General features: G+C 33.7%; 1 protein-coding gene across 3 annotated transcripts in view; it reads right to left on the bottom strand.

The window, feature by feature from the left end:
* Window positions 1-811: 811 nt before the first annotated feature.
* Window positions 812-14,835, bottom strand: part of vps8 (VPS8 subunit of CORVET complex) — a 30,395-nt gene continuing 16,371 nt past the window's right edge. For 2 of the 3 annotated variants that reach the window (XM_077582236.1, XM_077582235.1), the window contains exons 25-44: window positions 14,078-14,150; window positions 13,261-13,374; window positions 12,753-12,824; window positions 11,841-11,960; window positions 11,236-11,292; window positions 10,926-11,008; window positions 10,640-10,724; window positions 10,383-10,481; window positions 9,828-9,917; window positions 8,908-8,954; window positions 8,672-8,816; window positions 7,553-7,642; window positions 7,194-7,349; window positions 5,880-5,928; window positions 4,687-4,769; window positions 4,473-4,550; window positions 3,613-3,782; window positions 2,541-2,712; window positions 1,857-1,901; window positions 812-1,250 (exon numbers count right to left, since the gene is read on the bottom strand). In XM_077582236.1, the coding sequence (XP_077438362.1) occupies window positions 975-1,250; window positions 1,857-1,901; window positions 2,541-2,712; window positions 3,613-3,782; window positions 4,473-4,550; window positions 4,687-4,769; window positions 5,880-5,928; window positions 7,194-7,349; window positions 7,553-7,642; window positions 8,672-8,816; window positions 8,908-8,954; window positions 9,828-9,917; window positions 10,383-10,481; window positions 10,640-10,724; window positions 10,926-11,008; window positions 11,236-11,292; window positions 11,841-11,960; window positions 12,753-12,824; window positions 13,261-13,374; window positions 14,078-14,150 (2,104 nt within the window). In that variant the 3' untranslated portion in view covers window positions 812-974. The remainder of the gene's footprint in view (window positions 1,251-1,856; window positions 1,902-2,540; window positions 2,713-3,612; window positions 3,783-4,472; window positions 4,551-4,686; window positions 4,770-5,879; window positions 5,929-7,193; window positions 7,350-7,552; window positions 7,643-8,671; window positions 8,817-8,907; window positions 8,955-9,827; window positions 9,918-10,382; window positions 10,482-10,639; window positions 10,725-10,925; window positions 11,009-11,235; window positions 11,293-11,840; window positions 11,961-12,752; window positions 12,825-13,260; window positions 13,375-14,077; window positions 14,151-14,835) is intronic. The other variant, XM_077582237.1, reaches the window with a different exon arrangement.

Here is a 14,835-nt window from a genome sequence, read left to right on the forward strand (position 1 = left end):
CATTCACTGCCATTGACGGCTATAGACGTAAAAAATTCATTTGAACTATTTCTATTAGTTTAATTTTTTCCCACTTTTGTTAACAAGAGTATGAAAACCTAGAAAAAAAATTATTGTACATTTTGAACGGATATAAAATTTGTGGTTAATCACGAGTTAACTATTTAAGTCATGCGATTAATATAATATATAAAATATTTTTTTTAAATAATCTTTTCTTTAGAAAAAAGATTATTAAAAAATGTTTAAAAAAATAATTTAAAATACTTTTAAAAAAAGAAGAAAAGATCAAAAATTAGGGGCGTCAGGCGATTTTTCGTAATTAATGGCATGACTTCACTAACTCACTATTAATCATAAATTTTATATCTGTTCTAAATATACAATATTTTTTTTCTAGGTTTTCATACTCAACAAAAAAAATCTTAACAAAAGTGGAAAGAATGTTAAACTAATAGAAATAGTTCTAATGAATATTTGACGTCTATAGCCGTCAATGGCAGCGAATGAGTTAAAAGTCCATTGCTGAGTTTGTCACTTTTTTTTAAATTTTTTTTACTTGTGACTGCCACCTCTGGCCTAAAGTGTAACTGCAGTGTTAACACAACACTACCTGTCCACGGGGAAAAAGGGAAAATACAAGCTGATAGGAGCAGTCGCAGTTAAAAAATAAAAAATAAATCAAGGCTCTTTGCAATTTTTGGGGCCAATCAAGGTTTCAGCTTTTTGCGTAAAATGCAGTTTTTATTGATTTGCATCTTACTTGCTTCAAAAGTCTTTTACCGGAAGCATATTGAACAGTTGCGAAAAGTTGAATAAACCGTTTATTTCTTGCATTTTTGTGTTCCAATTTTTGCTGATAATATCATCAAGTAACAATAATAATACAAGTAATCCAAGCATCGCTGGATGGAGACAAAACGAGAAGTGTGACCCGCTCGTCCCGAAGAGCGCTAACTCCACATTGCTAATCTTCAAAGAGAGGCGGAGGAGAAAGTTTCAGACTGAAACTCTCTTGTGCTGGATGAGGTTGGATTAGAATCCCGGCTCTCTCGTTGCCGTGGCAGCGCGAGAGCTCCGTCAGGACGGACAGCTGGTGGTTGGACGAGAGAGCGAGACGTCACCACTCCGACAGGCGCCGCGCACTTGCATGAGCGTATCAGTCTTACCCTTGACGGTCCCTTGTATAAACATCGGAGCTGATCCCAGGACTGTTCTTGTTGAAAGTCCAGCATGACCTCCTCAAAAACCTGCGTTACGATACGGAAAAAATCAATACAAATTCATCTGATGAGACGTTGTGCAGTCCTGTGCACGTTTCCGGAAAACTTAAAATCGTTGCCCACGTGGCATACATTGCAACTAGAGGTGGGAATCTTTGAACGTCTCACGATTCGATTTTTGGGTCTGCGATTCGATTCAGAATCGATTTTTGATTCAAAATGATTTGAGTTGACGATGATTTTTTTGATTCAGTCTATAGATGTGCAAGGAATCGTAATGATGTACTCCAGTCTGACTCGCTAATGCTAATTAGCGCGCTACTCGCGGCACTTTTATCCCTCAAAAGAACGGCTCCACACTGCAAAAAAAACAACTTTCATTGGAATAACTTGATCGTTTCCTTCTCTCTAATGTGGCTACAACTTAACAGTGTATTAGACCGCGTGGGACCACACTGCCCCTAAGTGGCCAAATTGGGTACAACATAAACAGCGCTCTAAATAAAGGCACACACAGACAAACGCAAGACAGTATCAAATAATTTAAATAAAATCGATTTTGGGACATTTAAATTTTGAGGTTCACACATTACAACCTATTCTTTTTGTCTTAAGAAGTTGTTAAATCCTTACCTTTTTTCTCCGAGCGTCATCATGATGTACAGATGAAAGTCGAGTCTGGGACAGAAAAGGAAGTTGAGGGTAATATAGTAGCAAAACTCACAAAACTCTTTAAATCATACAGGCTTGGATCTTAACTCGTTCACTGCCATTGACGGCTATAGACGTCAAAAATTCATTTGAACTATTTCTATTTAAAAAAATCCCCCACTTTTGTTAACAAGAGTTTGACTACCTAGAATTAGTTTTATTGTATTAGAACAGATAGAAAATGTGTGATTAATTGTGAGTTAACGAGTGAAGTCATGTGATTAATTACGATTAAAAATGCTAATCGCCTGACACCCCTAATTTTAAATATTTTTTTCAACAAAAAAAAAATGAAAATTATAAAAAATTGGAAACAAATAATTACAATTATTTTATTTTATAAATTTTTTGAATTGAAATTTGAATTTGTAATCGTAATTAATCGCATGTCTTCACTAAATAACCCACGATTAATCACAAATTTTATATCGGTTCTAAGTGTACACAAAAAAAAATCTAGGTTTTCATACTCTTGTTAACAAAAGTGGGAAAAAATGTGAAACTAATAGAAATCGTTCAAATGAATTTATGACGTCTATAGCCGTCAATGGCAGTGAACGAGTTAAAGGACTGCTGAACACTAAACACTTTTCTGGATCCACAAACCTGCGCCAGGGATGCGCTGCGACTTCTCTTTGGGACGCTATACCGGCCACCTTTTCCTCTGTGAATGGTGGAACACTTGTAGCAACTCCACTGCTGCTGCTCCGACGCACTTCCCAATCCACAGTCCGTGGTTTGCTGCTGCAGGCACTGAACGTGGTACAGGTGACCACAGCTAAGCAGAAAAGACAGATTGCATTTTACTATTCAGCATTTCATTGGTTAGCTAACAGCGTCAGGATTATGCATCATCTACTTGACAAGTAGCAAGGCATTCTGAGAAAGAAAAAAAAAAAAGACTTAAAAACGGGTTATTACTGTGTCATTACTGTGTTATTACTGTGTTATTACCTGTCAGTGTAGCTTTGTGATCAACTATGGCTTCCGACTAATTATAGGAGCGGAAGACATTCATTGGCTGAAGGACATTGTGTACAGTGAGATATTTGATATTTTATTATTTAGAAAATAATTACAACTGTCAAATGATTACATTTTTAATCAGAATAATCACATCATCTATAATAACTCTTTTGCACCCAAAAAATTATAACAATATCTATTTTAAATATTACCAAGCTCCCAAAGACGTATTCATACGTTTTTTTATGCTAGAGCATACTTTGATGCAACCTCTGAACTAAAGAGAATGCATTAAGCAATGGTAGTTATTACAACAACAAAAAAAAGAGTATAAGAGATCAACCAGGGCCATGTTGCAACAAGTTCTTTTTTGACAGTGTTTTCACCAGGAATGTGAATATCGATGAAACTTAGCTATATTCTAATGCTAATTGCTGCAAAACGGAAATAGAGACAATTTTTTTTTTTTCCTGATGTAAGAAGAGACTCAAATCTCTCTTTTGGTAGGTTCCGTGTTTTTATAGCAACAGAACACAATATTTTGTGGGCCTTGCAAAATGAGTCAAAATCCAGTAAACCAGCTGGGAGCGAAGGGGGTTGCTTCAGTGAAAATGGCTGCGAGTGAATGAGTTATTATCATCATTGCATTGAGATGTGAATATATATCATGAATGATATACAAATGTAATTTCTGGAGCGCAGATTGTATTACCTGAATAGAAGGATCTGCTCGGCCGGGTCCTGCCACCTTTTGTACTGTTGTAGGCAAATGTTGCAGTAGTCTTGTCTTGGGTGGAGTCCCCTCGTCACAGCAGTGCGCAGATGAGCCAGCGACCAGTGGAGGTCGTGATTCAACAGACTGGTGGTTGTTTCGAATAAAGTCTTCAACACAAAACAGCAGTTATATATTAGAAATGTTCTTTACACACAAACCCTTTTTATTTTTCCTTTCTCTTGGACAACCTTCCCCATCTATAAAGTCAAATAATTAGAGGTGTGCATAGTAACTGGTTCGCTGCCATTGACGGTTATAGACGTCAAAGATTTATTAGAACTATTTCTATTGGTTTAACATTTTTTCCACTTTAAAGTTTTTTTTTTTGTTGAGTATGAAAATCTAGAAAAAAACGTTAATTGTATATTTAGAACAGATATAAAATTTATGATTAATAGTGAGTTACGCCCCTAATTTTTAATAATCTTTTTTTCTTCTTTTTTTTTTTAATTATTTAAAAAAAAAAAAAAAGTATTTTAAAAAGTATTTTTTTTTAAGTATTTTAAATTAATTTTTATTATTTATTTTAATAATCTTTTTTAAAAGAAAAGATTAAAGATTATTAAAAGTATTTTTTTTTAATCATAATTAATCGCATGACTTCACTAGTTAACTCACAATTAATCCCAAATTTTATATCTGTTTTAAATGTACAATAAAAACAATTCTAGGTTTTCATACTCTTGTTAACAAAAGTAGGGGGGAAAAAATGTTTAACTAGTGAAATAGTTCAAATGAATTTTTGACGTCTATAGCCGTCAATGGCAGTGAACGAGGTAATAATTATAATAATTTACCTGTTCATAGTTGAAAGTTTCAAGCATCCCAAGAATTAGGACTTGGATCTCTCCAATTCCTTTCTCATAAATGGGATTCTGTTGGGACACAAAGGACAAATGTTACGTCATAAATGGAGACTATAAATGGTCAGACTTCAATCTTTTGTTTGAGCCATAAGTACAGGTATATGGTAGCAAACAGGTGAGGAATGAGTAATTCAAGACAAATCACCTGCAGTATCTGCTGTATGATAGCAGGGAGTGAAACCAAGCTGCTCATACTGTTGAGAACATTCATCGTCAGGTCCTTTAAGACTGGAAAACACACACAAAAAAAATCATTATTTTTTTTTATCAGCACTCATTCACTCCCAGCCATTTTCAGTGAAGCAACCCCCTTCGCTCCCGGCTGTTTTATTGGATTTTGACTGATTTTGCAAGGGCCAGGGAATATTGTGTTCTATTGATTTAAAAACACGGCTCCTACTAAAAGAAAGGTTAGAGTCTCTTCTTTCGTCAGGAAAAAAAAGTATATTTCTATCTGTTTCTGTTTTGCAGCAATTACCATTAGAATATTATTCACATTCCTGTTAAAAACACTGACAAAAAAAGAACTTGTTGCAACGTGGCCCTGGTTGATCTCTTATACTCTGCTGCCACCTGCTGGCCGTTTTTTGTAATGACTACAATTGCTTCAAGCGTTCTCTTCAGTTCAGAGGCTGCATCATTTGTATGCTCTGCTCTACCATTAAAAAAAAAACAACAACGTATAAATACGTCTTTGGGAGCATGGCGGTATTTAAAATAGAACGTATACGTTTTTGGGAGCAAATTAGTTAACATAGTTTCATAGTATGAAAAGAGTAGAGATTTTTTTAAATAAAATCTATTAGTATTTTCTATCTCTGCCTACAAACTTGGTCAAAATCTGTCCTGGGTTTTGACAAATTACAGTAATAAGCCCAAAGGGGAGAAAAATAAAAATAAAGGTCTCGAAAATGTATCCAGATTTTGGGAAAAAGTACCCATATCGGTATTGGTAATTGCGATATTGCAAGGTCATCTTTTTCCACTGTGAATTCAAGGATTCTTGCTGCTTGCAAGTTGAAATGAGACCGATCCAAATGGCTGAAGTTACAATCGGACATCACATCAATAGCAGCCTTTAAAATTTTGATATGCATTGTAACTAAAAGAAAAAAAAAACATCCTTTGATGTGTCCTACCATGGCATTAACTACTCCAACCTCCATATTCCCTTAGTCCTTTAAGATCACGTTTCTTCGCATTCCCAACTTCAAATCATCCAATATTTTCATGTGGTCTTTACAGTATGCCTAAGACTAAGCATGTCTGACTTTCAAACCTGTAAAAGTTTGATCATAGCAAAAGGAACAACGTAACTGGAAGTGTGAGCTTCTCTACCTTGTTTCTGGGGAGTCATCAAAGTCTCCAATAATGAAAACCACAGCTCCTGTATGAAAGACGAAACATGAAACATCTGGAGATTGTCGTACATGCTGATTATTAAATCAGTATTTAGTCGGTGCCACAGCTGCACTTGGCTTGACAATTTGCGGTGGTCAGTTTTCCACTACAAAATGGGGGAGGGCAAATTGAGAAGCACTGTTTCACTTAGTGCTGTCATATGTAATGTTCTGGGAAACATGTCTGTCATGGGCCCAATCCATTGCACATAATATTTGAGCTTTGACAAAAATAATTTGTGCAATCTGAAAAGTTGAATTTTGTGGAAACTTATTTCCAGAGGTGGGCAGTCTGCCGGAAATGACGGACTGTTTCGTCGCCGACGGAGCACCGTTTTTCTGACGAATGGCGAGAAACTTTAAAACTTCAAAGGGTCACGTGTCACGCTATTTTAAGCCCTTCCACCATTAACTATCGGCATCTTAACTCATTCACTGCCATTGACGGCTATAGACGTCAAAAATTCATTCAAACTGTTTCTATTAGTTTCACATTTTTTCCACTTTTGTTAACAAGACTACGAAAACTACGAAAAATTATTGTACATTTAGAAAAGACAACATTTGTGATTAATCTTGAGTTAACTATTGAAGTCATGCGATTAATCACAATTAAAAAATGTAATCGTTTGACGCCCCTAATTTTTTAATAATATTTTCTTTTTTAATTCTTTGACTGCCAGACGTTTTCAGAAAAGGGATGCCGTGGGTGCCAGCCGATTTAAGCATTTTGACTGATCTTTTGACTGATCTTTCAAGGTCCACAGAAAATTATGTGTTTGGACTATGGAAACTACCAAATGAAAGATTGGACTCTCATCTTTCATCAGAAAAAAAAGTTTGTTTCTACCTTATTCCGTTTTTGAGTAATCAACAATAGAAAATGGTTAGTTTCACCTCTGTTTTGAAACAAACGTCTTTCAACGTCTTTGGCACTCCTCCATAGGATTTTACTAAACGTTATTTAACGTTTTTGGCAGTCAAAGAGCTAAATTAGGGGCATCAGGCGATTTTTTTTTTTTAACTGTAATTAATCACATGACTTCACTAGTTAACTCAAGATTAATCACAAATGTTATATCTGTTATTAGTGTACAATACATTTTCTTCAAGTTTTTCATACTCTTGTTAACAAAAGTGGAACAAAATGTGAAACTAATAGAAATAGTTTGAATGAATTTTTGACGTCTATCACTTGAGCATTTCTGATAAGAAAACCGGAAAATACTGTTGAGGCGCGAAAATAAATGACCTTGATTTGTGGCTGCTGGAGTTTCTGAGAGTTGCGATGACCCAAGGCAATCAGGTTATTCAGGGAATTTTCTACTCGCTTCAATACAGCGGACTCATTTTCTTTTTCATCACTGGTGGGGTCAGCAGTCAGCAGAGAAAGCTGCACTTTTAATGCCTAGAAAGGAATATTTGAGATAAAGACAGATGGTAAAAAAAAAAAAAAATTAAATTGTGGTTCTAATTGTGTCACTAATGTAACAATAGGATGAACAACGGTGGGCACATTTTATACAAATTTGATATTATTTCAACAAATGGACTTAAAAAAAAAAGATATTTCTATCAAATATCTGGTTGAATAATAATTAATTTGACTACCTCTAACAAAACTGTAAATGCTCCATAAAAGTCTCCCTTCTTCTCCAGTAGATAACCTGTAGCTTCACTGTAGTGGTACTTCTCAGTGATCTAAATAAAGAGAGAGAATGATACAAGTTAGATGGTTAACTTTAATACAACACTTAATTACATACCGGTAAGTTAACTCATTCACTGCCATTGACGGCTATAGACGTCAAAAATTCATTTAAACTATTTCTATTAGTTTAACTTTTTTTTTTCCACTTTTGCTAACGAGTATGGAAACCTAGAAAATAATGTATTGTAAATTTAGAACAGATATAAAATTTGTGGTTAATCGTGAGTTAACTAGTGAAGTCATGCGATTAATTACGAAAAATTTTAATCGCCGGCGCCCCTCATTTTTAATCATCTTTTCTTTCTTTTTTTTAAGTTTTTTTTTTTAATAATCTTTTCTTTTTAAAAAAGAAAAAGAAAATATAAAAAATTAGGGGCGTCAGGCCTAGATTTTTTTTTTTATTGTATTAGAACAGATATAACATTTGTGATTAATTGTTAGTTAACTAGTGAAGTCATGCGATTAATTCCGAAAATTTTTAATCGCCGGCGCCCCTCATTTTTAATCATATTTTCTTTCTTTTTTTAAAGTTTTTTTTTTTAATAATCTTTTCTTTTTAAAAAAGAAAATATAAAAAAATAGGGGCGTCAGGCCTAGATTTTTTTTATTGTATTAGAACAGATATAACATTTGTGATTAATTGTTAGTTAACTAGTGAAGTCATGTGATTAATTACAATTAAAACATTTAATCGCCTGACGGGCCTAATTTAAAAAAATAAAATAAAAATAAGGGGCGTTTAATCGTATTTAATTGCATGATTATTTTATATCTGTTATAAATGTACAATAAAAAATTCTAGATTTTCATAAAAAAATAATTGAAAAAATGTTTAACTAATAGAAATAGTTCACATGATTTTTTTTTACGTCTATAGTCGTCAATGGCAGTAAATCAGTTAATAATTGCATACAAGATTTGACTTTTTGAATGGAATTACGGAAATTATTCAACCCGTACTTTGTTCATTTAATGTCTTATTTGTAATATTGACCACAACAACAAACAGATTTTCATACTTGCATGGCCTCCTCCAATCTATAGTGCTGTGAGGTTTGGAGGAAACTCAAGAGCTGTTCAGGGGCAAAACGGCACAATAAATCCAGCAGACGTGTGTGAAGATCTTGTTCCAGAGGAAGGGAGGTCCCGGGATAATGACGTTCCCTAAAAAAAAACAAAAAAAAAAACAGTTGTGTTTACAGTGAAATGACAAAGAAAGATGGAAAAAGGTTTGTATAAGAAGAAGGAAGCAAACCATGACTCCATGAATGAGCTCAAAAACATGAAAAGCAGCTCGCCATCCTGTAAAAACAGAAAAAATATGATTACAAAAGCAACATTACAGAAGAAGACATATCCATTCATTCTTAAAACTGAACTAAAGCAACTGAATGTACCCGTTATGATGTTTTAAATTTGTTAAACATAAACAAGAGGACTTGACATTTTACAACTTGCCTTAAATACATGTATAAATTATACGCTGAACTCATTTCAACTCATTTGTTTTTTTAATACTTTTTCCTTCACTCCCAAAAACATATTTATACATTTTTAGTTTTTTTTAATGCAAGAGCATACAGAAGGCTTTGATGCTGTTTCTGGCATGACAAGGTGGCTTAAAGCAAAGGTAATTATTACAAAAAACGTCCAGCAGGTGGCAGCCGAGTATAAGAGATCAGCCAGGAACAAGCTCCTTTCCCCAGTGTTTTGAACAGGTTTGTGAATAATGATGAAACTTAGCTTTATTCTAATGTCAATTGCTGCAAAACAGAAACAGATTTATACTTTTATTCCCGATGAAAGAAGAGACTCTAATTTTTCTTTAGGTAGGTTTAATGTTTTTATAGCAATAGAACAAAATATTCTGTGGGCCTCGCAAAATCTGTCAAAATCCAGTAAAACAGCCGGGAGCGAAGGGGGTTGCATTTTTTCCAACTTTGGTTAAGAGTATGAAAACCTAGAAAAAATTTTTTTACTGTACATTTAGAACAGATATAAAATTTGTGATTAATCGTGAGTTAACTAGTGAAGTCATGTGATTAATTACAATTACAAATTAATAAAATAAAGAAGAGAAGATGAGTAAAAATTAGGGGGCCGGTGTTGCAAAAATTGTCATTTGGCCAGCGATACAAGGAAAAAAAAAACGGTGAATTTGAGTGTGTAGCTTACTGGAAGTTTACAAATTATTTGATCCACTTCTTCAGCAAAGTGACACACAACCAGGTCAGCGGACTTGCTAGTATCGGTGATGATCAATTCCTGGAAACATACATTTAAAAAAAAGAGCATCATTATGGAGCATGGCAAAAATCGGACAAATTGACCATGGATACAAATAAGGACCCACCAAAAAAAAATAAAATAAAAAGATTTTGTATATATATAGGCCGCACTGGACTATAAGTTGCAAGTGTCCACACATTTTTTTTAACGTGTTTGTAGAAGATCAGTCTTTTGAGTTTCAAGCAATAGTCCGTATTTTTGTGACTTGCAGATTTAAAGTCCTGTGAATTTGATGAGTCAGGATTTATATTGCCGTAAAATAGTCTATTATGTAATCTGGTCATTTGGTTGGTTAAAGAGGATCGGAAGGTTCCGGTTAGTTTGTTTTCCCACCCAAGGATTATTATAATATATATTTTTTTAAGATGACACAAGCAAGTCAACAACAACTAAAGATGATCTTGGGGACGTTCCTAAGTTTATGGACGCACTTGTGCTGACCTGCATGTGCTGCAGTGTTTTGTTCTTGATGGATTGTTTCTCTTCAGATCCGTGGCTTGACATAGACATCAGTTGGTCGATATAGCTGAAGATCTCCCCCTTGATAGACAGAAAGAAAAACATTTGGAATTGACCAACTAGAAGGACATATGAAAGAAATATATTTGGGAACAATGACAACATTTATTTCTTAAAAAAAAAAAAAATCATCCAATCTGATTTTTAAGCCATTTTTAAAAAAAGTTATTTGATGTTACCTTTCTCAGAGGGTCTTTTAGGTAGCAGTCAATGGTCTTGTCATACATTTGTTTCTTCTCATAAAGAAATTCCAATATTTGGAAGCTGGATTGTAAAGCAGGGAAACAAAGACAATAATTCAAACTGAGAAGTATTTTTTTTTTTTAATTAAGGAATAATGTATCTGTGATTAAAACAAGATAAAACAATCACAGAAACTGTTGTATTGAAGAAAAAAAATCGTTATTTATTGCCACTATTCTATTTATTTATTTATTTTTTTACTTTGTTCCGTCCACTACTCACAAATTGGCTCTCTGTGACAAAGTCAACAGTTTTTCTTCATCAAACTGGACCACACCTCCGACCTGGAGCAGCTGCAGCAGAACCTTGAAACCAGTAACAGTAAAGCAGTCAGCAAAATCAGTTTGTGTGTATATAAAAAAAAAAAGAAAAGAAAAAAAAAAAGCCCAAGTACAGCCCACACCACATTTCAATCACACGCAAATGAAAATTAAGAATTTGATTTAAGTGATTTGATGAGGTGGCACACTATCGCCCTCTATTGGTCAGCTGCCACTTATGAAGAATGCTTAATTGAAATCGTATTACAAACCTGCTGTCGTTCAGTATGTCGAGAGGCATCATCTGATCTGCACAGGAACTCCAAGACCTAAATAGAATACAATAAAGATGAATTAAATTAACTAGGCAATAATAATACAGTAATAATAATAATCATCATCATATTAATTAATTCACTGTCATTGACGGCTATAGACGTCAAAAATGCATTTGAACTATTTCTATTAGTTTAACATTTTTTCCTACTTTTGTTAACAAGAGTATGAAAACCTAGAATTTTTTTTTTACTGTACATTTAGAACAGATAAAATTTGTGATTATTGGTGAATTAACTAGTGAAGTCATGCGATTAATTATGATTAAAAAATGTAATCGCCTGACAAAAAAAAAGGAGAAGAAAAGATGATTAATAATGAGGGGCGCAGGCGATTAAAATTTTTCGTAATTAATCGCATTACTTCACTAGTTAACTCACGATTAATCACAAATTTTATATCTGTTCTAAATGCACAATATATATTTTTTTAGGTTTTCATACTCTTGTGGAAAAAATGTTAAACTAATAGACGTCAATGGCAGTGAATGAGTTAATAATGATACTAACTAGAAAATGCAATTTCTGTAGAAATAGATTACCTGGTCAAATAATTTTCTGTTCACAAAAAGTGTGTTGTCCGGTTTAGACAGCTGCCGAGCCAAAAAGGTGAAGAGCCCGCCCACTTGGCATGGTGTAAAGTCTGGGTTGTCCACCATCACCTAGGAAACAAGAAAAACATATTGAATGCAAAATAAAAGAAACTGTTCCCTCGAATGACTCAACGCAGCTATTAACTCATTCACTGCCATTGACGGCTATAGACGTCAAAAATTCATTTGAACTATTTCTATCAGTTTTATACTTTTGTTAATAAGAGTAAGAACACGCCCAAAAAAATTATTGTACATTTAGAACAGATATAAAAATTTGGATTAATCGTGAGTTAATTACTTAAGTCATGTGATTAATTATAATTTAAAAAAAAATGACAGACCAAAACAGACCATTATGAACTACAAAATGTGGATTCTGCGCTGGTTGGTGAAAAAAATGCTGGAAGGCTTGAGTACTATCACAGTGTCCTTGAGCAATGCACCAAACTCCACCAGTTCCGTGTGTGTTAAGGAAACTAACTTTTGGAGAAAAAATAAAAGGATTCTTCTTTTTTTCATTTTTTAACTCATTCACTGCCATTGACGGCTATAGTCGTCATAAATTCATTTGAACTATTTCTATTAGTTTACATTTTTTCCCCCACTTTTGTTAACAAGAGTATGAAAAATGATTGTACATTTAGAACAGATATAAAATTTGAACAATGTCCTTTTTCTAGTATTTAAAATTGTGTTGCAAAATGAGTCTACACAGTTAAATTTTACATTTAAAATGTCTAAATTCACAATAATTCAACCACAGGTAAATGTAATCCTCATAAAAATGGTTTTCAACAGGAGTATACTCAAGCACTGTACAGTATATAATTGAGCAGTGAGCACTCGATATAATTTTACCTGAAGTAAAATGTCCACTATCCTCTGCTGATACTCGATGGCTTGTTTGTCATTTTTAAAGTCTTCAAATGTCTAAAAAGAAGAAACCAATCATTACTCATCATCATCATCATCATCACTAATGTCATCCACAAAATCTGTATTGTTTTTTTTTCATCGTATATCCTCATCTGTCCCTTCTTCGGGTTTTTAAAAACACAAATAAAACTCCTGGGTTACTACCCCTTTTCCAACCCGAATATTTGGTAACACACCCACACCATGCAGAAAATCCCTGGTTCGATGTAGAACAGATCTGAGATTTGCTCCTGATGCCAAATTCTGGACCCAAATCTGCAATTATATCTAAAGCGTGTCTAACAATGCAAAACTTACACCTCATACAATACAAAATAATCTTATCTATTTTTGAGCGATCATACAACTGGGCAGCCAGCCTCACCGCATACCAAATAACAAGTATGATCAAATAGTCATAGTCATAATAAATGCATGCAGGAAAACTCACCATGGCAAGAACATTGAGGAATTCTCGAGTGTCAAAGTGGAGGAGTGTATGAATAAGAGGGTAAGCATCTGATGATGATTCCCCTGTATGGAGCAGAATTAGGTACTCAAATACCTGACAAAGAAACACAGAGAGCAGAGGTTTGTTCAGTCTATGAGTAGCACTTAATCGATGTTAACTCCTTTACTGCCATTGACGGCTATAGACGTCAAAAATTCATGGGAACTATTTCTATTAGTGTAAAAAAAAATAATAATAATTTCATTTAATTTTTTTATGAAAACCTAGATTTTTATATTGTACATTTATAATAGATATAAAATTATCATGTGATTAATTACCATTAAATGCCCCTTATTTATTTATTTATTTTTAAATTAGGCCTGTCAGGCGATTACATTTTTTAATTGTAATTAATCACATGACTTCACTTGTTAACTAACGATTAATCACAAATTTTATATCTGTTCTAAAATTACAATAATTTTTTTTCTAGGTTTTCATACTCTTGTTAGCAAAAGTGGGGGGGAAAAAAAAGCTAAACTAATAGAAATAGTTCAAATGAATTTTTGACGTCTATAGCCGTCAATGGCAGTGAACGAGTTGATAGGACATTACAGTAAATGACAGTATAGATTAAAAGTTTCATCATGTGGTCATATGTAGCATGGACCTCTGTTTACGATTATATTGACACGTTTAAAGGGTACAAACTAAAATAGTTTGTACAACAGTGCAAGAGCAGGTGTGGGCATACTTAACCCCCCCCCCCCGATATATATATATATATATATATATATAGCTGATATTTAGCTACCTGAATTTTGACCTGAACCACAAGGTCCTCAGGGATGTTTCCAAGGGGATAAGCTCTTCCTGCAAGACAACAACTTGAGAAAAAAAAATACACGTAAATATATGTAAAGGTCACTGTATGTTAGTGTGTGTGCATATAAACTTTAAAAAAAAAAATTTTTTTTTCTTTTTTTGTGCATTTTTTTCTCTTTACCCTTTTTCCGTATATTACGGTATCCAGAGTTGCTAGTATTCATTATTATCATGTAGTTGCACTTGCACAAGTGCATATTTTTTTTTGTGTTATAATAAAATCTTTAAAGTTGCCCTCTTTTGCACTGTTTTGGTCATCTCTCCTATTTTGACGAGTGTGTACGGAGACCGAAAAAAAATAATCCTTTGTATTTACTTTATTTTAATATACAGTATATATATATATGAGTTGCGCGTGATAAAATGCTTAATTAAACTTAACAAAAATAGGGGAACATTTTTTCTATTTTTAAGAGCATCTCTCGTTTTAAACCCGTTATTTTCAAAATGCACCCCGTGCTAAACAGTACCATATAATGAAAATCAAATTGGATTTTTCATTTACACATTTGCATGTTTTTCAGCAAAAGAACAATTCGTAACACATTGAAATGGATTTGGGATTCGATGGTATACACACATTATACATACACGCCACAGTGTATATAGAGTAAATAAATATTTTGCTCCAAAACCTACTTGGGGTGTCATTTGTTTTTTAACCTACAGTAGGTGTACTGGTTATTG

This window comes from Vanacampus margaritifer, chromosome 12 (genome assembly GCF_051991255.1).
Source record: "Vanacampus margaritifer isolate UIUO_Vmar chromosome 12, RoL_Vmar_1.0, whole genome shotgun sequence".
NCBI lineage: Eukaryota > Metazoa > Chordata > Actinopteri > Syngnathiformes > Syngnathidae > Vanacampus > Vanacampus margaritifer.